Here is a 24,403-nt window from a genome sequence, read left to right as displayed (position 1 = left end):
TCAACAAACAACAATATTTTGAAGCCAGTCACTGTAGCTGTTATTTACTCAGGATGAAGCATAATTTAGCTAAGTCAGAGAGTGGCAAGAACTGCTTGTACCAGGACATACATTTGAACGCATAGACACATTGCCTGATGATGTATTTGTTGAATAGCACAGTCATTGCACCACTGTAGGGTGGGATGGATGCAGGTGTTTCAAGACTGCTTTCTCTGACATTACAAAAGATAACCTAAGGACCACAATACAGTCATTGAGCTACTCATAACATCACACATTTCTTTGCTGTTTGCACCGATGCACAACCTTTAGCGTTCACTAAACACTTAAAGGGTAGAGGGGATGGTTCCTACACAAAATACTTAGTTTGGTTTGGTCAACAGAAGAAAGGAGAGGGGAAAAATGTCCCTTTTTTTTCCCCAGCTTTCCCTTTTTTTCCGTCACCTTCCCAGATGGTGAACTCAGGCCAGCTGAAGAGGGCTGTGGCTGCCAGCTCACGCTCAGCCACACACGCAAGCACATGACGAGTCCTCGGCACCAGGATTCCTCTCCTGTCACTTGGTCCCACACGTGTTGATGTTCTTCCCATCAGCAGCATCTTCCACCAGCGAGATGTGGTAATCAGTGGAGAGTGTGAGGTGGGAGACACAGCCCACCAGGCCCCGTATGTACTGCCTGTTCGTGTGCAGGGCTATTTCCTTCATGCCACCTGGGGGAAAGGCAGCGATGAGAAACTCTTCACTGACATGGCTGTCTGCTCCTGCAATGGCTGTCCGCTCCTGCACGCCCAGCAATGCCACTAGCCTTCCTAGCACATCTCAGAAGCTAATTTGAATTTACAGGCTGCTCTGTGTTTTTTTACATCAAGCCTTGAAGCACTTGAAAGTACAGAGGAGATAATGTAGCAGGAGATAATAAACTACAGCAGGAGATAATAAATTAGGATGCTAATTATTTATGGCAGCAATTGTACCATCAGTAAGAGCCAAATAAGCTTGTGCCCAGATTCGCACTAAGGTGCAGGGTTTGCAGTTGCCACTCGCTGTTTCTCTATGTACCTGCTGGGGTACCACAGTGCACTCCACAGTGCTGGCCCCATCTCACACCAGTCCCCTCATCCCCACCAAAACCAGGCTTAGAGGAGCAGAGGCTGCCGTGTGAAGCCTTCACCTTAAGATGGACAGAGTTGGGATGCCCTGCCTTGCAGCTGACCTCGCAAACACAAAAATGCACCTGGGTCTTGAATGCAAACAGTAAGCACTCACCTACATAGAGATCTCCATTGATGTTTAACTGCCTCATCTTCCCAGGGGATTTACCGGTCCTGGCACCATAATCATCCACAGTTACTTTCCCAGACTGTCCATCCCTGAAAGGAAAAATGGACAGCTCTCATGCATCCAGCCTACAAATGGGCGGGGAGGAGGAGCAGCAGCAGCATCTCCCCTTTGCCAGAACAGCGCAACTCAGTGCTTGGCAGGATTCATGGTGAGGGCTTGGGACCCATCCTGGGGAGCCCCACAAACAGCAGTGTGCTACAGCAATCCAGACCCATCGGCGTGGTTTCTGTTCCAGAGACTCAGATATCAGAGACCTGCAAAGGGTGGGGGACATGTTTGTGGAGGAGAAAAAAACTGTGAGGGAAGTAAATTGCACAGCTAGGGGAGAGGGGATGATGGACAGGTTCTGACATGGTGTTAAAAATCAGATGTAATACAAAAAGTAAACAGCAGAATCTTCCGTAGAAGGGAAGAAACAGGTAAGTTAAGGTAAAACATACTTACAAGCAGTTTTGTTTCTTACTAGAGCTTTCAGGCCACTTCCATTTTATATACAGTCCTTGATCAGCCGTTCCTATTCTCACTGAATTTGGCAACAAGTTGTGCTAATGTTAGCCTGTGATTTCCAGGGAATCGATATCCCATGGAGAGGGATGCATGCTTTCCCTGCTGGGCACACTTGCCTCCCATGAGGTAAGAAGTTATAAATATGAGTTATATATGCACTACAAGATGTCTGCACCTCCTCCAAATAGAAAAAGTAGGCATAAACTGTTCGTGCTCGGCACTTGTGCCAGCCCGCAAAATGCTCATCAGGGAATTTAAAAATGCAGACATTAAAGAAAAATACTTTTAACCCAAATGGTATGGGTTTAAGAGAATGTCTGTTACAGCCCCAGAATAGCCTTGCGTGACTTTGGCAGCCTGCCTTGAGCTGTGCTGAGTTTCAGAGTTGGCACTATCACCTCTAATACAATAATCTTTGTGTACATCGTCCTGAAATAGCCAAGTTGCTAGCAGTTCAACTCCTAAGTGATGTGAGACCACAGAGCTACAGTGATTCACACCCGAGCAGCACCCAGACACACCAGACAGCACCTTTAAAGGCAGGACAGCTCCAAAACGCCCCCCAGATGAAGCATGGCCACTTACCGAACAGCCTTGACTCTGTGCCACCGTCCGTCGCTGAAAGAGCCGTTCACCGTGATGGAAGCAATGCCACTGCCCAAATTGTAGCTACAATTGAAAAAAAAAAAACAAAACATTACTGCCTCCCTTGCAAAGCCTGCCTGCCTGCCAAATTGCTCAGATGTCCTTACACTGTGCCCTGTTCACCTGCTCAGCCCCAAGAGCAACCCTCACGGTTCAGATGTTGGAGGGACTGGTAGAGTCCTTTGGAAGCCCAGCAGTAATGCACTTATTTTGCAAAGTCAGGTTCACGGAGGACCAGGCAAAACTCCCTCCTGCCCAGGTCAGAGTGGGTATCATCACCACTATCCCATGGGAGCAAGGAGGGGGCTTCTGTATGGCAGTTCCTCCCCAAAAGAGGAGGTTATAAAGGATAGTGACCTACAGACCTTTGGCCTAATGGGAGGGAGCAGTAGGAGGCTGCAAACACGGTTAACAAATGAACTATTACAAAAGCAAATAAGCATGTGACCTGTAACAGATTTGCAAATCATCCAAATTACAGGGAAAGTTGAGACCTGTGATGTTAGAAAGGATGAAGCTTAATAAACAAACATAGAGATAATAATGAAGTTCCCTGCTTCAGCTGCAGCTCTGATTATTTCTTTGTCTTTGCTGCTACTAAAACTACCCAGCAGATATAACATCCCCATCAAGTTTGCACTTCAGGCAACTTAAATTGCTGGGTCCCAGAAACGTAGGCCAGCCTTCATGAAGGGGAGGTAGATGCTACAACACAGTGAGCTATTGGGTGCTCAGCTGTCTAAATAAGCAGGACAAATTACCTTGAGCTGCCATTGCTGGCCTTCTGCCTGTACCAAGCTTGAGAGCTTAAAGGCAACATCACAGTCTCTTCAGAAAAGACTGAACTGGGAATTAAGCTCACGGCCCGGCTTAGGTACTTGAGAACAGCACATTAAGTTGTCAGCTGTCCAGAGAAAAGTGGTTGTCCTCAATTTGACTCCTCCCCAGAGGCTTAAAGGAGTCTCAAAAAACCATCTCCTTTTACCCAGGATGCAGAGACTAGTCTAGGTTGAGAGCTACAGACGGATTTGTGTGTTCCGGATTGTATCTGAGTGTTACAAAAATGAGACCCATCCCTAACAAATGAGGATCCCCTACAACAGTGATACAACCATCTAAGGAAGCAGGGCGCAACAAAAAGGATCTACAGCAGCAGCTACACTGTACAGGGAACCTACTCTGCTAGACCATAGAAAAAGTGAAAGAAAAAGTGTGTTTTGAATTTCCAGCTGGACCAGAAAGCTGATATCTAATTTTCGGCTGCAGGGAAATACTTCTGATCAATTCACAAACCCTGGATATTCTCAAGCCCTGGACATTCTCCTGACCTTACCTGTAAAAACTTGCAAAAGTAGCATGAAGATCACCTTTATGAAAGGAGATACATTTTTTTCTGCATTTGTTCTTTCACCATCTTCTTCAGTGTTCCTTTTCAGTATGCAGTGAGTGTTGATAACAGTTTTAATTTGGGATCTTAAATTTTACACCTCCCTAAGTGCATGTGGAAGGTACAGATAACTCAATAAAATTTAACTGTTTCGATCTAAAGCATCCATGTATCTTCATCTTTTGAGGACAGTAACAACCCTAAAAAAATGCACTGTGCCTCGAAAACAGACAGAATAGACTGGCCACTTACTACCCAGCACCTTGGAAAGACAGGCTCTCCCAAAGACATTTAAAAGCTGCCCCACTTCTGCAGAATCAGTGAGGAAGCTAAGAGTTTTTGAAAAGTTAACCACAGAAAACCATATAAAAAAAAAAGCTTTAAAGAAATTAATGTAAATAGAAACGTGCTACTTTGTCTATGCATCCATGGTAGCAAACAACAACCAAGTAAAAGATAGCTTCAAATTAGCTTAAATGATTAACAAAATATTTGTCATTTAAACAACAGTGTCTCAGAACAGTCCATAATAATGACGGCATTGTAGTTTACTGTTCAGTATTTGTCTTGCACACCTAAAAGGGTGTCATGAGGAAAGACACGTCTTTCAAAAGGCAAGAGTCCCAAAAAGCACCACACAAAAAAATTGCTAAGAGTCTGCCTAAGTGCCTGCAAGGGATAAAGTGATTCTGGAGAGACAGAACCCAAGTTCAGACATTTCCCAACACGCCCTCGTTTCAGCTTTTTGACAGTAATATTATTTTTTTCTTAAACAAGTGATTCCATGGAAGCTGGCCATAGCAATGTCTCGTGCCAGCTGGGTTTGTGCCACAGGTTTGAATATTTGGGGATTTCAGAAGGTGGGAGCCCTGCTCCCATCTGCACTCTTTGGTGAAGAGTGAGCCTGCAGTCAGCATGGGCATCAGCAGAGCCTCCTTCCTTGACCACTTCTCTCTCCTCACATCCTGCACCTGCTCTGCTTAACTGAGATGGTAAGGGCTTCAAGAGGCATCGGGGCAGTTACTGATAGTACTTGTACCCTCACACGGTGACTTTTCAAAAACCACACTAAAAATCTGATGTTTTAAGAATTGGGAGGGAGGAGGGAGTGCAAAGCTGGCACCATATTACCTCTTCAACTCACATCCTTTACCAGACAACAATGCAACCCATCACTGAATAAAAGCTTGAGGATGCAATTGTGTCACTCTGTACTGAAGCATAAGTGCACCGGATGTGTTGTGTAGATTCCTTTGAGCACAGACTGTACTGCATGCAACAAAAAGAAGGGTGTGATAGTTTACCTGAATATTAGTGCTCCTTCTTGAAGGCCTAGGGAAATGAAATCACTGTTAGGTCGCATGGGACTGTCTCCCCTCCACATCAAAAGACCTTCCTTCATTGTCGTTTTAAACCTCATGAACACGTTCGTTCTTGATCCTGATACCCTGTTTAATGCAGAAGGAAATAGTAGTAAAATATTGAATTGGGGCAGTCTTCTTTCAAACAAACCTAAAAAGACAATGGCGCTATTTCTTTTCCACTGGTGTTGCTGGTTACTGTTTTTGCAACTTGCCTATGAGCTGATGTGTGAGGGACTCTGGTTCACATCCCCATTTCTAGTATTTCAGAGTACGGGAACTGATCTTGGCCCTCCAGAATTCCAAACGCAATAGCTACTGGTTTGCTCCACACAAGTAAGAGAAAATACTTTTTCTCCCCAAGCCTAGTGTGAAATCCAGTCAGACAAGTAAATTTTGAGAACATCTAGTAGGTTTACTGCTCTCAGAAGCCAGTGGAAGAAGCATAAGAAAGGACAAATGAGAAAGTCCCGGTAGATCAAAGGTACCAAGCTGCAGGTGGGGACATTTTCAGCCAGTGTCTGAAATACAGGAGACGAACAAATTTGTTACAACTCAAAATTTTCTGGAATTTGAGCATCTTCTATGGTTTAGAGCAGCCAAAACCAAGTTTGAAGATCTAAATTCTAGGCTAAAGCAGGAGTTAAAATCCTTAGTCTCTTCATGAATGCCAGCTCTGTATGTCTGTTCTTTGCTCTCAGAAAGTGCACATCACTCCTTCTCCATGTCAGACATATGCTGTGCATATTACTTCTCCAAAGGTTGAAGATGCTCAGATATTATAACAAACTGAGGCATAAGCATATGCATTGAAAATGTGTTCTTTTCCCAAAATTTATAAATATGGCAAATACAATTTAAAACACTTAAATATACAATATCCTCCAACATAATGCTCCTAGTGTTACAATGGTTAACAAACAGCACATTTATGTTCACAGGAGACACGTTACCTTTTCAGGATATCTGGATTATCATACGTGAGGTAACTGCGACCAATAAATTGTGGGACTTCAATTGCTTCTGTAATGGCTGAAGAGTAAATAAAAAAAGCAAAGACGAGTGTCAGTTAGCTGACAAGGAAATGGAATAAAAAACAAGACAGGATTCACTCCCGCATTAGCAGGTACCTGATGGTGGCACAGAACTGAGCTGAACTCACAGCCAGTTTGTATCTAAATGTAAGGGCAGCAGCTGAGGCAGTTTAAACAGACATCAGTTCCCCTACTTACGTTCTTTATGTCATGGGCCTCAGGTATTGCTCCACCATAAACGTTAGCACAGGAAAATACAAAGTATTGGGAAAGCATTCCAAATTTTATTTCTATCCCTGTTTCCACACTCCTTGATTCTCCATGCAGCTCAAGCTACCTTCCCACCAAAGCTTGTGCATTAACCACCCTTTGTTCTTAGCCTGCAGAGTCTAATGGGGGCACTGTGTATACCCCTGCAAAGCAAGGCTGGGAGCAGCACAGGCAACCTGTGAGCTAGCTCCCCATTTCCTCCTGTCATGTATGTGACTCCACAGAGCGACTGCTGCCACACAGGGCTTTCCCCGGGGGAGCAACGCAGGGAGAAGCTAACCCTGGGGAGGACATACAGGGTGTCCCTAATCACTTCAGGTCTGCTGAAATGGACAGACATGGAGCTGGTGCACTGCTGCCCATAGAGAAGACTTTGGCAAAACAAATCAGATGTGTGATATAAATCAGTGAATGTCCCTGGTACACAGCCTTCGGCAGGCTACGGACACTGGCCTGAACATTTTTCCTTTTGAGTGAACATCCTACAGTTTGCTGCTGACCTCTCATAACTGATTGCTGCATTAATACAAGCTAGTTTTATAAATTCCTTAAAATAGCTGCCTTCATCCTATTTTCTTCTCAAGAATTGATCCCTTCAACCCACACCTAATCCCATCTATATACATTTCAAGCTTTTCAGGGCAAGGATGCTTGCTTTCTTTGTGCAACACAGAGGCTGGCTGGGCTTTAAGAGTTTGCTGTAACACAGATATGCAACAATTGGTGTAGTCTGGCAGCCAGCAACAGCAATATGGAATTTGGCTCTAAGTGTCAAGACTGAGAATTTTAGATAGTGACAAACGCCTGTTTTCATCCAGAGTGAAATCAGGAAAGTTGCCTAATGTGTCTAAAGAAACCACCACTGGCCATCCACAACCTGCAGTCTGCCAGCATCACTGGAAGATTGCAAAAGAGGTGTTACACTCGGCCAGACATTCCTCACTTGGCCTGGTCCTTTCTGCATGGGACAATCTCTGAGGATGGCGGATGGCAGTAAAGTGTGAAAGGAGCCCTCTTCCCACATCACGTCCCACACTGGCCTTGCAAGCCCTGCTGCTCTTGCCTTCACCAGGAGGTGCCTGTGCTCGCTGCAACCCTTGAACTTGCTCTAGTGCTCTGATTTCCTCTGTGGAGCTTGACAGGTATTAAGCTCTGCTGCACTGAATTTGGCTGCAGAAAACCAAGTAGATTTTAGCAGTACCCACAACGCATGCCAAACCTTCGCAACTGGAAGGGAATAGAGCCAGTAAGGACATCTAGGACTAAACATCCTCACTCCCTGCTCACCACTGTTCGGCTGAGAGGCACCAAAGCTCTCAGGACAAGTGAGACTGAACTCTGAACTGCAGGGCAGCCTGAAGTCACACCTACCCCCATAGAGCACTCAGTCGGCTGCCTGGCTCTGCTGCTCTGCGAATACATGGACACCGCTCTACAGCCACCGCTCTGCACTTGGCAGGTGCTCTGGGTGCCGTTTAAAATATCAACAGGACAAACTTTAAGGAAGTACTATATAACCACAGAAAATATTTTTGCTTATTGACAGAAGCTTGCCAGACTTAACGGAAAGCCAGCATCCAGCTTGCTAGAGCAGACACAGACACACAATGACAGAGCAGTTTTCACATCAATTGCAGTACTTACTGTTTAGGCAGTAACTTCCACACTCTGCAGTGAGTCAGCACAAAACAAAACAAGAACATTCGGGTTTTATTTTTCTATAGCATAAAAGTCTCCCTTCCAATGACTGCCCAGTTTCAAGCCCGCCTTTCTGCAAATGCCTGATCCCCACTTCCCTTCTGAGTAGAAAATTATAACCACCTATGAAGGTAGCACTCTATTATGAGTGTTTTGCCCCAAGTATTTATATTTGCCTGGTCAAAACTCATAGAGGTACAGACAGTAGGATCAGCACAAAAATCCCTCTGCTAGTCTTAGTTTTCAAACCCCAGTGACTCACCGTGATTTACCTGAGGACTGGCTCTAACTAGGGGAAAGCAACTGTTCACTGTTCTACTCCATCTTACAATAAAGGATGAAAATATTTTTAACACTCCCTACAGCTTGCATAGAAGATATAAGACACAGTAATGCCAGTAGAAACTCTGTTGAATTCTCAGCCAATGATCCATTATGATATGAACCAATATCTCATATATCTCATACACCTTTTAAGTTACATAAGTTACCATAAGTTACATGTACAATTTTTGACAATGAGGTGTCGTCCCTCACAAGTACTTTGTTTTTTCAAGGCAAGGGGTTACAGTAGCCCACCAGCAAGCAGGATGGAGACTGCACTTCAGCCTCTCACATACCCACTGTGTGCACTAACCAAAAACCTGCTCTGAAACAGAAGTGGAAACACAAGTGCATAGAAGCATAGTGAATAATTTCTTCCTTATATCTAATCTAAATCTACTCTCCTTCAGTTTAAAACCTTTACCCCTTGTCCTATCACAACAGGCCCTGCTGAAGAGTTTCTCCTTGTCTTTCCTGTAGGCTCCCTTTAGCTACTGGAAGGCTGCTATCAGGTCTCCCTGGAGCCTTCTCTTCTCAGTCTGTCCTCATAGGAGAGGTGCTCCAGCCCTCTGATCATCTTTGTGGCTGTGTCTACATCCCACCCAAGAGTCACAGGTAAGGACTATTTTGAGAAATCTGCTCAAGGTTCAGCAGGGCCGTTCTGGACTGAGGTTCAGGAGGAGAGAGCTCCATGCTTTCTGCACGCCCATCAGCAAAAACTCAGATTCTTGGTGGCAGTCGAGGCTCCTCAAGTGCAGGGAGGGCAATGAAAGGCACCTGAACAGCAGCCACAGGCAGCAGGAACAGAAGGCAGGTGAACAGTGCTCTTGGACACGCTTGAAAATGAATTCAGATTGGATTTACACAGGAAGCCCAGGATCCAGTCTAAGCCAAAGGCACAAGGTGCTTCCAACCGTCTCTGAAAGCCCAGGTGCCCATCAGGTTAGGACAGGGAGGAGAGCAGTGGCACGCCAGCTGAGCGGCAGCGACTGCAGCAGCGAGCAGCTTGGCACACCACTCTCAAGGCTCAGCACAGGTCAGAAGCAGCGGACTGGTGAGGAGCTGTGGCCTGACCAACACACAGGAGCTCACTGAACGGGCAGGCAGCCAAACACCCAAGCTGCAAAGCATTCACTTGCCTTGACTCCCTCTGGAGACCTTTGTACTGCTGCAGATACCATCTTGAAGTCAGGAGCTTGGCACCCTACACATACCTAGAAAGCCAAAATCGCAATTCTCCCTCCTTCCCAGAGAAGCTGGGACAGATGACGTCGCTCCAGCTATTAGTTAGACCACAACAACGTAAGTGAAGGAGTTTCTCACATTGTAGTTTAATAAAATGTTTTTGTTCTAAGATACTGCCTTTTTTTTTGGGAAGAAAAGGCCAATCTATTCATCTCGATTTAAACAAAACCACTACTTTTAACTTTGAAGTTTATGCCTGTGAGAAATGAAGGAGTGGGCGAAGACAATAATGTCTGTCAGCTTTTTTGAACTGAGTTCACTGTTATACTACAAAACCTCCCCTTAGGAATTTTTCAAAATCAAGCTTGACAGAAGGGAAACATCTCCATCTAGTGGAATAACCCAAAGAGTTGGTTTTTTTTAACACTTTTCATGCAATCTGAATGGTTTCCTGAATCCAAGGTTTGAACGATTACAGCAGCTCTGAGGAAAGAACAGTAACATGCATCTGGGCAGGTTCTCCTCCTTGGCGGTCTCCATCGCCATACCAAGGTAGGGTTTGTGCAGATGATGAAATTACCATCAGTGACTAAAAAAGGATTAGACCTTTCTGTACATGAGAACAGCATTTGTTGTGAGCCCTAGGGAGGACAAAATTACAAAGGTTATCAATGCTCATGCCCCAGGATGTAACATAATCACCAGCTGGAGGACGTTGGCAGGAATTCCCACTTTCTATAGCACTGCATAATTAGGGAGGTGTATGAAGTGTCCAATGTCGGCCACCACAAGCAACCAGATACCAGGCTGCTATCTATGGATCATAGCTCTGTGCTAAATTAACAGTTATGATGTTCCTAAGCAACAAAATGAATTCTTCCCTAGGTACACAGAACGTGCATGGATTCAAAGGGAGTTCTGATCTCCAGGGTTTCTATTTCAAGGGATGTGCACGACATCAGTTGTAGGGGATAAATCTCTCTTATTTTTGCAATCAGCTCTGGATGTCTGGATTGGAATGCAGCCATCGTTACCTTTTTGGCAATGTTGCCCATCAAAGCCCAGGGGACAGTCACATTCATAGCTGTCCTTCTTGGGAACACAGGTGCCTCCATTTGCACATGGTGAGCTCACGCAGGGGTGGGCAGCATTTGCTAGGTTGACTCCAAAAGTGAAATCCTGTTTCACATCGATCGTCCGGTCATTCAAGATAATCTATGTGTTAAAATAAAAAAGTAATAAAAGGAGGAAAAATTCATGCTAAAATCTTTCAAATTTTCAGTATTGCAAGGCTAGTCAGAAGACTTCATTGAAAGATGTCAGATAAAGGTCAGCCTCAAAACTTGGCCAAAAACCTGTATCTTGTGATGAGTGTTTTCCAGTTGCAGAGGTCCAACTCATTCTGTTGCTCACCCTGACCCACTGGAGATTAATTTCTTTTGTGTTTTGTTACATCGACTTAGGCAATCCCCATGTGCTGTGTGAGATTTACCAGTCATGTCTGAACATCAGCTCAACGCTTTGTAGCGAAGCCGCGAGCTAGGACTAAAATTAGATGAGCATTGCTGAGAAAAAGTGTTTCCGAGCTCAGGAAACCCCCCAGGAGATGAGTGTTGACAACAGAAATACTAAGCAGAACAACTTGTTTTTCACATTTTCTGTTGCTTTCTAGTATCTTATCTTGCCTGAAAGAAGCTAGAGTCAAGAATGGAAGGAAAACTTAATGAATGACTTCACAAAACTGTTTGTCTATAAATGAAAGAAAATTGTTAATTGTTGGGATTTTTCCAATGTGTCAGCAACATATGTTCTCCAATATAAACCAACATTTGTATAATCTCAGCTGGTATCTTGGCAAAAAGATTACATGTAGATACGGCTTCTGATCTCAGTTACATCAAAGAAGAAATCCATTTTCACAAACAGATAGATTTTAAGGCCAGAAGTGAGAATGGCAACAGTTACTCTGGCTCCTGCATAACCCAGACCATGTACCTTAGGAGGGCCTACTGGAAGAAGGGCTTGCTTCAAGTGTATACATTCTGTTTGAAATAGCATTAAACAAGTTCAACGGCAGAAAAACACCTGTCCTGTCATAAAGATTGACCAGTGAAGACTCCACTACCTTTTCAGCTTCTTTTTCACTTTTAGCTATGTTGTTCCAGTGATTAACACGCCACCACTCTTAAAAATGTGTATCTTATTTCTGGGCTTCAACTATCTTCAGCTTCCAGGCACTGCTTCTCATCGTGCCTTTTTCAAGCAGGTACTCAAAGAAATCTCATCATTATGCAGGAATTAGCAGACCACAATAAAATCATTAACCTTGTCTAAGTATGCTAAATAGATCCTTCTATACACAAACCATGTTTTACAGTACTTGGTGATGTTTGTAGCTTTATTTCTATACAAGTCCCCAGAATTGCAAGGGAGGAACCCCTCAGTTCATCATTCGTCGCTTTCTACTGCTCCTTCCTCCTCGGGGGAAGAACTCCTTGCATTCCTCCCCTGCTCCAGCGCGGTCTCCCTCCCACGGGCCACAGTCCTTCATGAACTGCTCCAGCGTGGGTCATTTTTCCATGGGGTGCAGTCCCTTCAGAACAGCTGCCCCAGCGGGCCCTCCACGGGCCACAGCCTCCTTCAGGCATCCGCCTGCCCTGGCATGGGATCCTCCCCAGGCTGCAAGGGGATCTCTGCTCCTCCGTGGACCTCCATGGGCTGCAGGGGCACAGCCGGCCTCACCATGGGCTGCACCACGGGCTGCAGGGGAATCTCTGCCGGGAGCAGCGTTACTGCTCCCCCTCCTTCTTCACTGACCTTGGCGTCTGCAGCCGTTCCTCTCACCAGAAATTCTTCACAACCGGCTCAGGCAGACACCTCTCAGGATCTCTTCACATCTCCTCTCCTCTCCACTTCTTGCAGCCGGGCCGGGCCGAGTCAGGCTCAGACGGCCGGCCGGCGGGAGGCCAGAGGGTGAGGCCTGCAAGGCCCACAAGGCTCGCGCCTCCCCCTCTCTGCCCATGATTCAGCTTCTTCACATCTTTTTTTTTTTTATTTTTCCCCTTCTTAAATAGGTTAGTGCAGAGTCATTATCAGGGAACATTCTGCTACCAATTGGCTTGGCCCTGGCCAGCATCAGGTCCGCCCTAGGTCCGGCTGAGTCCACTGAACAAAGGGGAAACAACTTCCCGCAGCTTCTTGCAGAAGCTGCCACCACAGCCCCCCCTCACTAAATAAAACCAGAATCACAGAATCACAGAATTATCAAGATTGGAAAAGACCTAAAAGATCATCCAGTCCAACCATCACCAATACTTCTCAGCTAAATCATATCCCTCAACACAACATCCAAACATTTCTTGAACACCCCCATGGTCGGTGACTCCACCACCTTCCTGGGCAGTGCATTCCAGTGCCTGACTACCCTTTCCGAGAAGTAATATTTCCTAGTGTCCAGCCTGAATCTCCCCTGGCGCAGCTTGAAACCATTGCCTCTAGTTCTATCACTGTCTACACGAGAGAAAAGGCCGACCCCTAGCTCACTACAACCTCCCTTCAGGAAGTTATAGAGAGCTATAAGGTCTCCCCTGAGCCTCCTCTTCTCCAGACCGAACAATCCCGGCTCCCTCAGCCGCTCCTCATAAGGCCTGTGCTCCAGACCCGTCACCAGCTTCGTAGCCCTCCTCTGAACGCGTTCCAGGGCCTCAATGTCTTTCTTGCAGTGAGGGGCCCAAAACTGAACACAGTACTCGAGGTGCGGCCTCACCAGTGCCGAGTACAGGGGGACAATTACCTCCCTGTTCCTGCTAGTAACACTGTTTTTGATGCAAGCCAGGATGCCGTTGGCCTTCTTGGCCACCCGGGCACACTGTTGGCTCATGCTCAGCCGAGCATCAATCAGTACCCCCAGGTCCGTTTCCTCCACACAGTCCTCCAGCCACTCCGCCCCAAGCCTATAGCGCTGCCTGGGGTTGTTGTGGCCGAAGTGCAGGACTCGGCATTTGGTCTTGTTGAACCTCATCCCATTGGCTTCAGCCCAGCTCTCCAGCCTGTCCAGATCCCTCTGTAGGGCCTCGCTACCCCCAGACAGATCCACACTCCCAGCCAATTTGGTGTCATCTGCGAACTTACTGAGGGTGCACTCAATGCCCTCATCCAGATCATCAATAAAGATATTGAAGAGGACAGGCCCCAGCACCGACCCCTGGGGAACACCACTTGTGACCGGTAGCCAGCTGGATTTAACTCCATTCACCACCACTCTCTGAGCCCGGCCCTCCAGCCAGCTCCTTACCCAGCCAAGAGTGTACCCATCCAAGCCATGGGCTGCCAGCTTCTGCAGGAGAATACCGTGGGAGACAGTGTCAAAGGCTTTGCTGAAGTCTAGGTAGACCACATCAACAGCCTTTCCCTCATCGAGCAGATGGGTCACTTGATCGTAAAAGGAGATCAGGTTGGTCAAACAGGACCTGCCCTTCATGAACCCATGCTGGCTAGGCCTGATCCCCCGGCCATCCCGCACATGCCGCATGATCTCCCTCAAGACTATCTGTTCCATAACCTTCCCTGTAACCGAGGTCAGGCTAACAGGCCTGTAGTTCCCCGGATCCTCCTTACAACCTTTCTTGTAAATAGGAGTCACGTTGGCAGTCCTCCAGTCTTCCGGGACCTCACCAGTCAACAAGGAGCGCTGATAGATGATGGAAAGTGGCTCGGCTATCACCTCCGCCTGTTCCCTCAGCACTCTTGGGTGGATCTCATCCGGCCCCATGGACTTGTGGCAGTCCAGTTGGAGTAGTAAGTCTCTAACCGTTTCTTCCAGAATCACAGGGGGGTTAGCGTGCTCCCCAGCCGAGACTACCAGGTCAGAGAGAGGAGTACCCTGAGGATAACTGGTCTGACCTTTAAAGACAGACGTAAAGAAGGCATTCAGAACCTCCGCCTTTTCCTTATCCTCAGTGGTCACATTCCCAGCCTCATCCAGCAAAGAGTGGATATTCTCCTTTGTCCTCCTCTTACTGTTAATGTATTTATAAAAGAGTTTCTTATTCCTTTTCACCCCAGTGGCCAGGTTAAATTCAAGCTGGGCTTTTGCCTTTCTGATTTCATCTCTACACATCCTAACGACTTCCTTGTATTCATTCTCAGTTGCCCGTCCCTCCTTCCACAGGCGGTAGATTCTCTTTTTCTCCCGGAGCCTCAAGAATAGCTCCCTATTCATCCACGCCGGTCTTCTTCCCCGACAGCTCATTTTGCGGCTCAGGGGGACCGCCTCCTCCTGCGCCCTTAAGACTCCCTTCTTGAAGAGCAACCAGCTCTCTTGGACCCCTTTGTTCGCTAAGACTGAATGCCAGGGGACTCCCCCTACTAGTCTCTTGAACAATTCAAAGTCCACCCTCCGGAAGTCCAAGGTAGCAGTTTTACTATTCCCCCTCCAAGCTCCACCATGAATTGAGAAATTTATCATTTCATGGTCACTCTGTCCAAGGCAGCCCCCAACCTCCACATCTCCCACCAGACCTTCCCTGTTTGTAAACAGCAGGTCTAGCGGGGCAGTTCCTCTCGTGGGCTCTCTGACCAACTGCATTAGGAAGGCATCCTCTATGCACTCCAAAAACCTCCTAGACTGCTTCTTCTGTGCTGTGCTGTACTCCCAGCATATGTCAGGGAAGTTGAAGTCCCCCATGAGGACAAGGGCTGACGACCGTGCAGCTCGTGCCAGCTGCTTGTAGAATACCTCATCTGTCTCTTCATCCTGGTTTGGTGGTCTATAACAGACGCCCACCAGGATGTCTGCCTTGTCAGCCCTTCCTCTGATCTTTACCCATAGGGATTCAATGTTATCATCCCCAGTCACAATCTCAGTAGCAGAAAAGGATTCCCTAACGTAGAGAGCCACACCACCACCCCTCCTTCCTTGCCTGTCCCTCCTGAAGAGTTTGTAGCCATCCATTGCAGCGCTCCAGTCATGGGAGCAATCCCACCACGTTTCTGTTATGGCAACTAGGTCATAGTTTGCCTGCCGCACTATGGCTTCCAACTCTTCTTGCTTGTTCCCCATGCTGCATGCATTAGTGTAGACGCACCTCAGCTGAGCCCCTCACCTCTCTCCTAATCCCAATACCACTTCCCCAGGCCGATCTCTAGCAACACATATGTGTGAACATAGCAGTCAACTAACAGTCTCCCAGTGCCCAAAAGGCAGGCAACATTCTTCCTTGATGTCCCATTCACGCCTCTGAGAAGGCAAATCCACTTTCTTAACTACATCACAGAAGTAAGAGCTCACGCTCAGCATTCCCCAACCTTTATCAACCCTCTGTACTCCAGGGTACCTCTCACTTTGTAAGTGTGACCTCAGTCAATTGCCCCTAGACTCCCTATCTTGCACTCCAAAATGCACTGTATTTAGTCAGCTCTACCTTTCCAAAGATATTCATGTGACTGACTTGTTCTCATCACTATTAAGCACTGCCTCAGTTTTCTTGAACTTAGAGGCGACTAAAATAGTGAAAAATGTTAGACCTGGTGATGAAACCATTTGCACTGAATTACAATTACATTTCTGCCCTTGACCAATTGTTACGAGATGCATTGTTAGGGCATTTTATTTGTTAATTAAATTTGATGCAGTAATTCACTCGTTTAAAAATCTAAGAATTCAGGGCCAACATTTTAGCTTTATCCAAATAGATAGGAACAGTAAATGTTAGTTCAGTTTGAACTTTCTTTTGACTACTTATTAAGACTATTTTATGAATTTACATATTTATTTTCCAGAAGTCAATTGCACCCATACACAGTTGACCCCACTAGAACATCATCCCTGAAGTCTGCCAACAATGAAAAAGATCTCCTCCATTCATGTGCCCCGAATAAAATAATAAAAGGGGAAGGCAGTGAGGTGTGTAACTGCTGTGTAGTGTAAGAATATGGTAGCTGGACTGGGATCCACTTTAATGTGCACCTTGCTTTTCGCTCATTACTGTATTGGGTACATCACACATTTAGCTGCCTCAGTGTGCATACCTTGAAGTGTTTGAGCATTCCTTCTGTTCATTTATTTATATATGATGATGCTGAAGGACACTCTGAGGACTCTGATCTTTACTTAGCTTTATGCATCATTCTGAATTAGATCCCGTATGGCTTCCACTCACTTATTAGTACAGGATGGAAATTAATAGGGAGACTGACAGTGGTAACTCGCTAATAAATTTAGAACATCTTTCTGTGAAATACAAACACAGTGTCTAAGCACTTTGTGGTGGGCTCCTGAGGTTAAATCTTGCATTATTTTGAATACTGTCAGTGGTATAAGGGCAGGTTTTCACCTGAAGCGTCCACTGGATGAGACAGAAATAAATGCCTCTGCTATGTTATTCTGGGCACATACCTTCTGGATGCTCCCACTGAAGGGCCTGAGGATCCCAGAGTTCTTCTTCACGGCATCATAACTAGGGACTCCGCCAATAAATATTTCAGAGCTGCACTTAATCTGTGTGAAAGCCCCCTGCAAGAAACACAGGAACAGCATTTTATTACAGTAGCTGGAATTGCTTGTATCTTCAGATTAGCTTACAATAGATGTTATAGCTTACTTTAAGTCCTCTTTACTTCTGTTAATTGCACTTCTCTGTACAATTCTCTCAGAAAAGCCACTGTAGGATGCCGTCTACTGACTGTGCTTTATCTTAATCAGAACTAGCTGAAAAGTATCAAGTACCACAAAATGGGAATACTGAAGGAAGAAAGAAAGGAGACTGACTCATTCTGGTTTCTGACTGCACATCTACCTCTATTTGCAATGACTTGAGGTACCCTGATGTGAATGTAGAACTAAAATGAGGTTTATAAATTGAAAATCAGAGCAAAGCCCATGAAAGAGAGACTCATTTAACATTTCCAACATCTGAAAAGCTAATCCATAGCAAGATAAGGGGCTAAATGGAAGAAACAATGAGTTTGCATTAGTTAACAGAAGCAGTTGCTCAGGATACCTGATGAGACTAGTCAGGGTCCTGGAGTGAACTGGAAGATGTTTAACAGCTAAGGACAGAAAAAGTGTGTAATTTCAGTCCTGCAGAAGGTCCTCTGATTTCTTTGCTGGCAGCTCACAGCCAACCTCCTTCTGCAGCTGCACTGCAGCACTTAGAGAAAAAAAACAACAGGAGTCTTCATCTCGACCCACTGTGTCTCTAAAGAAGTCTCTACTGCTCTATTCAAATGTTTCCCACTCAATCTGTTTCTTGACAGACAACTGGAACTTCAATTTATTTACATTTTTCAAGAAAAGTCTAAACTTTAAATAGTTTCCCAGTTTGTAGAAAAGAACTGCAGATTCTTCTGCTAAGAGAACCTGGAGCCTGGTTTTCCAGCCAGATTTTCCACTAGGAAAGAATAAGACATTTTCTAAGCAGTTCTAGCCTCAGGTGCTTGGGATAAAAAAGTACCTGTGTGAATGCATTTCAGTGCTTAGAGAGAATACTCTGCTTGGTACGAGCAAAATTTCACCTTATTAAAAATTTGACTCACTATGACCTCTGGGTGAGTGAAGAATAAAATTCAAGTCATCAATTGTCTGGGTATTTCAGCCTTTACTCTGTCCTGAAAATTACCTTTGCAAGGAGAAGACAAAGAAACAATTATCTTCTGGTCTACCCTTCCAGCACAATATTCAGAGAGAGGTGAAAACAGGACTTTGTGCACATATTTTTCAATTTCATTCTTCGCCAGAGGATGCATTTCACAATGTATACGTTGCTCAATGGACTTAGCCCCAACTAGTAAGTAGCCAGAAAAGAGCCTCAACGACATGTATGAACTGAACACAAAAGTGTGAACCCAGTTACACAGCAAGAGCTGGTAAGGCTGTGATTTCAGCTGCTTTACAAGAATCCTTTTCCTCAGAGGAAGACTTCATGAGCAAATTTCCAATTTTGGGCTTAATAAAATACTGCCCTAAAATGTATACCTTTTTAAGCTCCTAAAAGGTTTGAGAGCAGCCTGTGTAGTTTACCGTGCAATCATGGTCCAGTCTAACAGCCGTATTCATGAAAACTCATGCCATATGCTCACCTCTGCCATCCCTTCCACTGGCTTTTGTTTGTCCACTTGCAGGATACCATTTTTCGCTGTGCGGGACACTCGCAGCTCATGCCATTGACCCAGACTGACAGGTTCTTCACTCCTGTTTTAAGGGGAAGAAAACTTTCAAGCATTGTATGCTTTTGCCTTTCTAATACTTTCAAATATTGTTGTAATGTTAAAAAGTCAAGTCCTCTGGAATGATTTTCTAAGTAAAAAATAAAAAGAAATCACTGTGTTTCTTTCCTTATAGGGAAGTAACAATTTCTGAGCCCCATCAGTAAAGGAAAGTAAGACTACGTTTCTGTAGCAAATAACAAGCACTCTATTTTTATTTATAAATGAAATATTTTTATAATCAGCATGCGTTTCATCTACCTCTGAGTTAATTTTTCTGCTCAGTCATTTATAAATAAAGAAGAATTTTTGTCTCAGCTACATATCCTCATTTCACAATGACATAAGCCTGGGCATAAAACTTCCCACTTAATGGTCAGTCTAGTTGCACATTCTTCATCCTCTTTTAAAACAGAAGTACTTTGTTTTGGCTTATCAGCTCTATTTATGCAGCCTGTTCAAGGGACATCTACACACACACACACACACACACGCAGCCTAGCTGCTGTACATTAAGAGGAAGTTACTAAAATATGATCCTAATGATGTGATGAGATCCTGGCTAGGAACAATAATCCCCAGTTGTGCAAAGCATTCATCAGTCTCAAAGGAAGCATTTTAAATGTGTTCCTACAATCTTTATTAGTTCAGCACTAATATGAATAGCAGCTTGTATAAAGGGTAAAAACACTTTCCCCTTTGTAAGTTCTGCAGAACTTTGTATCTTATTTTCAAATGTAGTTTTACTACACTGCCTAAAACATTTTATGTCTAAGTGATATCTTGCAGCCTTTCCTCCAGGAGCAATGAAAACTTGCATTTGATTCACTAATCAAGCTGGAAAAATCAGAATCCATGTCATCTGGGACACCTGAAGACTTTCTATCTTTCAACAGAAAAATACAAAATTGTTTTGGGTGAAATAATGTTTTGTATTTTCAGGTCACTTATATTTAAAAATGAAAAAAAAGGTACTTTTCAAAATGAAATAACCGAAAAAAATTGTGATATGAAATAGTGAGTCAATCGTGACTCAAACGCTGATTAAAAAAGGTATATAATTTCGAAAATGTGAAAGTAAGATTTCTTTTTTCTTTTTTTCTGAACAATCAACATGAGCTTTGAAATCTTTTTGCTGTATCTATTTTGCCCCTCCAAATTTTCTCAAAGTCCATTTTCATCTATTTGGACAATGCTGGCAATATTACTTTGAAACTTGGTTCAGAAAACCTCCATAAATAGTATTATGGAGGTGCCATTATGCCATTTGCTTGTCCTTTTTCTTACGTACGAGCATTTAGGGTTTAACTACCTTGGGTAAATCAATAGGTAACTTAATTTAATCACCTTGAAGAAGTCAATACATACATATAAAGGAACCAGACAGGTTTATCTACCTAATAAGTGGCAATACATACATTTTATCTTCTCTGCTGATTAGGTCATCATCATGCTAACCTGCTCTGCTAGATTTAATTAGAATTAGGGATGATTAAGCCTTGCAGAGTCATCACTTCAGAGCTGCAAGCTATTTCTTGGATTCACAGGCTTTTTCAAACCACTGAGAGTGTGGTAACACTTTCTGCAGACATTTGAACACTTCTGGCTCTTCATGTGCTGTGGGGTTAAGGATTACTTTTCCCTGCGTAAAATGAAACTTAAAAAATGATGAAGTTCTTGATCCTGCGAATGCTTGGCCAAGGGAAGTTCCAGGGGACAACAAATTCTTCTCTGAGATGTTTTGGTAAATAGCTCAGGAAACGTTCAAGGCCGGGCTGGATGAGGCTCTGAGCAACCTGATCTAGTTGGGGATGTCCCTGCTCCTTGCAGGGGGGTTGGACTAGATGACCCTTGAAGGTCCCTTCCAACCCTAACCATTCTATGATTCTATGATTCTATGATCTGTCTACCCAGCATCCCTGCTCCCACCAAAGGCCCCGGAATACACCATGCTGCTTCCATCCCAGGACACTTCGGGCAGAACCCAAGCTTCACCAAGGTCAGCTTTCCGACTGCTCCTGTTGACATATGTAAATGAGCTTGCCTCATCCTTAATTATAAAGACATCATAATTGTGTTTTGATTATATTACAATTTTTAACAGCCTGGTTCTATGGAAGAGAGAGTCAGGATAACCAGAATTATATCCCTAGGACAAAGTGTAAGCGTGAAGCAGTATGATGAAGATCAAGGCAGACTTTTAAGCAGATACTGGTTAAGCAGGCACAAAAACCAGGGAATTTACTTATCTTATTTAATCACTGACAGTGCTGATGACAGGGTGTAAGTTGCACACGTTGTCTAGAAAAAGGAGCTGAACGAGATATCTTGACACCTTTCAAAGAAGCCTGCCAGTCTCATGGGTTTCCCCCATTACCCATCTATCACATCACACTCTTTTTCCCCAATGCACGTGACACAGATGCCAGCTGGTGTCCTGCTTGCTCTTCAGTTTTCCAATAGAAAAGGGCAGTTTCCACTCCCAGGCATGTTCCTGTGGCTCTTGCCACATTTTACAAGCTTACATCTCGATTAAACTTCAGTACAAGGTGTTTTGAACTGCTATAGTATTCTTGGAGGGGGAAAAAATGATGCCTACTTTAATGTCTTATGGTTCCCAGTAATAGGAATTAGATAGCTGTAATCAGAAAAAGATTGAAGGCTGTTGTAAGAGGGCCATTTTGGGTTGGAGCAAAGGTCTCTGACATTAGCTATTTATGCTGCTTTTCAGCAAGAGAAAAGAACAGGGCAAGTATGGAGTGATTCTTCCCTTGACATATCCTCCCGGCTTCTGGCAAGCTGTCATTTAGCAATTTCCTGAGTCAGAAGCTGCATCCGTACAATTGTGTTTGATGTCCCTCAATGGAGCGTTCTTCAAATTTGTCTAATTTTTTTTTAACCTATTTATAGTTCTGGCATCTGTAACATGCTGTGACAATTAGTTTCCACAACTTATTTATGTGCTGTTTGAAAAAAAAAAAGTCTTATTTTCTTTGTTTGCTATTTTTTGGTTTGCACTTTCACTGAGCTCCTTCTAATTATTCCATATTGAAAAAATACAGAATAATCATTCTTTATTTATCTCCATGTCATTCAGAATTTAAAAACCTTCATCATACTTCCACCAAACTCTTTATTTTCTAGGTTGAAGGGTTCTGCTGTATTTGTGGAAGCTGTTTCTTTCCCTCCCCTGGATATTAACACTATTCCTCTTCTTTAATTTTGCTAACTTCTTCTGAAACGAAGTGTCCAAAATGGCAGCAAGTCTTCAAGTCAGGGTGCATTGTGGATTTTTGCAGAGGCATCGTTCCTTATTCCATTCCTAACAATTCTCTGCATTGTATATGCATTTCTGTATTTGTCTATAAGCAGTTAGCTGTTGCTTTCACAGACCTATCCATGATGACTCCAGGATCCTTCTCTGTCTGACAACATTAACTGTATTGCCACAGCTGTGGACTGATAGGGTTGCGCATTATTTTGCATCTGCTCCCTTGAAATGTCATTTCTCACTTTTATCATCTGAATGGGTTTGTTTGCTCGAGTCCTCACTCAGTGGAAAATCAGTGCATTTGCCCTAATTGCAGTATAGCAAAAATTCCTGATGTCCATCCACAGGGAACATAGGTATGCAAGACTTGCCAGCAGTATACACATTTTGCATAAGCTTTATATAGATTAGTTCTAAATATTAGGCCAGCCTGGTCAAACTGGCAGCCTCTTGGACCACATCCAAGGTACTGAGTGCCTCTGTTTGGCCCATTGCCTTTTCAGAAGAGCCCAGGGAACAGCTGCCCGGAGACTGGGCACTTAGACAGAGAGAGAGAGCAGCCCATTTTGAGGCATTTCATTGCTCCTGTCCTAGACATTAATTTTAGGATGTGATGAATCATTCTGAAAAGGTCTGTCTTTGTCTAGGAGTCTAGGTGATGCATTTAAACCATATATTTATCTTTTAGACTGCTTGAGTTATATCAATTGCATATTACCCTCAGACCCCCCCAAAACCAGCACTATGTGGAAAGATACCAGAAGTCTCTTCTTGTGACATCTCCAGCCCAGTACTTACTGCCTGGTACTGGAGACCAGTGAGGACGATGCTCACAAAAGTGCCAATATTGTGCAATCCTATGGCAAGAAAGTACACACGTACAATACTTATAGATCCCCCATTAGCTACAATGTCATGGAGGCTATCGTACAATGTCAGGGAATTTCTGCAATATCATACAGAAACAAAAGTAACACCTGCAGTAGGATGGTGGGATGACATGGTAACACTGCCAATAAAGCTTTGAAACATAAACTTATGTAGGAAGAAAACCCTGTCCCCTTGAATAATGTTCTAGTGTTTCTGTGCCTCCTCAGAAGAAGTAGGCACTAGAAACGAATGGGTTCCCATACCTCATTACAGGCTATTACTCTTTCCAGCCCACTTCTCTCCTAGATCAGCAGCGTGGCACTGTTGGAAAGGAAACACAAGCAATACTGTTTACCTGATAACAGCTGTTCCTGAGCCACAGTCGAACCGGAACTCCACGTAACCAGCCACCATGTTAATGGAGAGGAAGTCCTTGCTGTTGGTGTCATAGCTGTACAAAAGGACACCAGTCTCTAAATCTGGACGAAATGTCATCTCAAACTCCATGAAGGAAAGATAATTCTGTGGTTCCAAGGGCCAGGGTGTGCTAGCAAATGACTTTAAGGACTCGTTGAACTGAGGTACAGCCAAGGTGAGTGCTGGAAATCCAGAATACACAAGCAGGTCACTTGAGGCTCAAAGGTAAGGACTTACTCCTACCAACCAGTTTCAGTTCCCTTTTTTAGGCACTTAAAGCTAACATTAAGAAAAATAACCTAAGAATTGAATTTTCCAAATTTTTTCCCAGGCAACGCTGCTTCCCTCCTTAATCCCTTACTTTTCCAGGGATGTATTTGTATTATAAAGCTTTGTGCTTCTTTTATTTAGTGATTTACTACAGTGCTTTTCAAAGTAGGAAGCACGCACATTGGGTAGTGGCACGTAAAGTTATGCATCATAGAAAATAATGCTGTATGTATTTGACTATTTGTTTGTACCTCTGTGATTTCAGTAGGAAATTGATACTGGGTCCTTTACATTTCAAAATATACAACTGACACTTATTTTAGGACAAAAGTGGGGATTTTTTTAGAGTTAATGTGTGGCTGTGGAGTAGTACATTATTTTAACTCCTGAAAAGTAAGTTTGAGATGCTTAATTACATTTAGTTTAAATAAGCAAAGAGGTTTGGAAATCTCTGATTATGTAGGAGCTGGGTGTGATCCCAAAGTGAATTGTGGGGGAGGGTTTCACTATGTGATTTTAAAAAGATGAAGAAACAAGTGCTGTCTTCTGTCAGGGTAGTAGCATAAGACCTCCTTGGATATCACTGTGTGGAAAACACATTGAACACTAAACAACAC

General features: G+C 44.1%; 1 protein-coding gene across 1 annotated transcript in view; it reads right to left on the bottom strand.

Moving 5' to 3' along the window:
* Positions 1-431: 431 nt before the first annotated feature.
* The window catches only part of EGFLAM (EGF like, fibronectin type III and laminin G domains), an 82,099-nt gene continuing 58,127 nt past the window's right edge, over positions 432-24,403 (bottom strand). Inside the window, exons 15-23 of the mRNA XM_086770048.1 lie at positions 23,455-23,698; positions 18,833-18,944; positions 17,151-17,267; positions 10,789-10,969; positions 6,197-6,275; positions 5,187-5,330; positions 2,436-2,519; positions 1,269-1,372; positions 432-712 (exon numbers count right to left, since the gene is read on the bottom strand). Coding sequence (XP_086626174.1) covers positions 558-712; positions 1,269-1,372; positions 2,436-2,519; positions 5,187-5,330; positions 6,197-6,275; positions 10,789-10,969; positions 17,151-17,267; positions 18,833-18,944; positions 23,455-23,698 — 1,220 coding nt within the window. The 3' untranslated portion in view covers positions 432-557. The remainder of the gene's footprint in view (positions 713-1,268; positions 1,373-2,435; positions 2,520-5,186; positions 5,331-6,196; positions 6,276-10,788; positions 10,970-17,150; positions 17,268-18,832; positions 18,945-23,454; positions 23,699-24,403) is intronic.

This window comes from Chlamydotis macqueenii, chromosome Z (genome assembly GCF_036417535.1).
Source record: "Chlamydotis macqueenii isolate bChlMac1 chromosome Z, bChlMac1.mat, whole genome shotgun sequence".
NCBI classification, from domain to species: Eukaryota; Metazoa; Chordata; class Aves; order Otidiformes; family Otididae; genus Chlamydotis; species Chlamydotis macqueenii.
The sequence above is the reverse complement of the archived record's forward strand: the minus strand, read 5'-3'. Positions and strand labels throughout refer to the sequence as shown.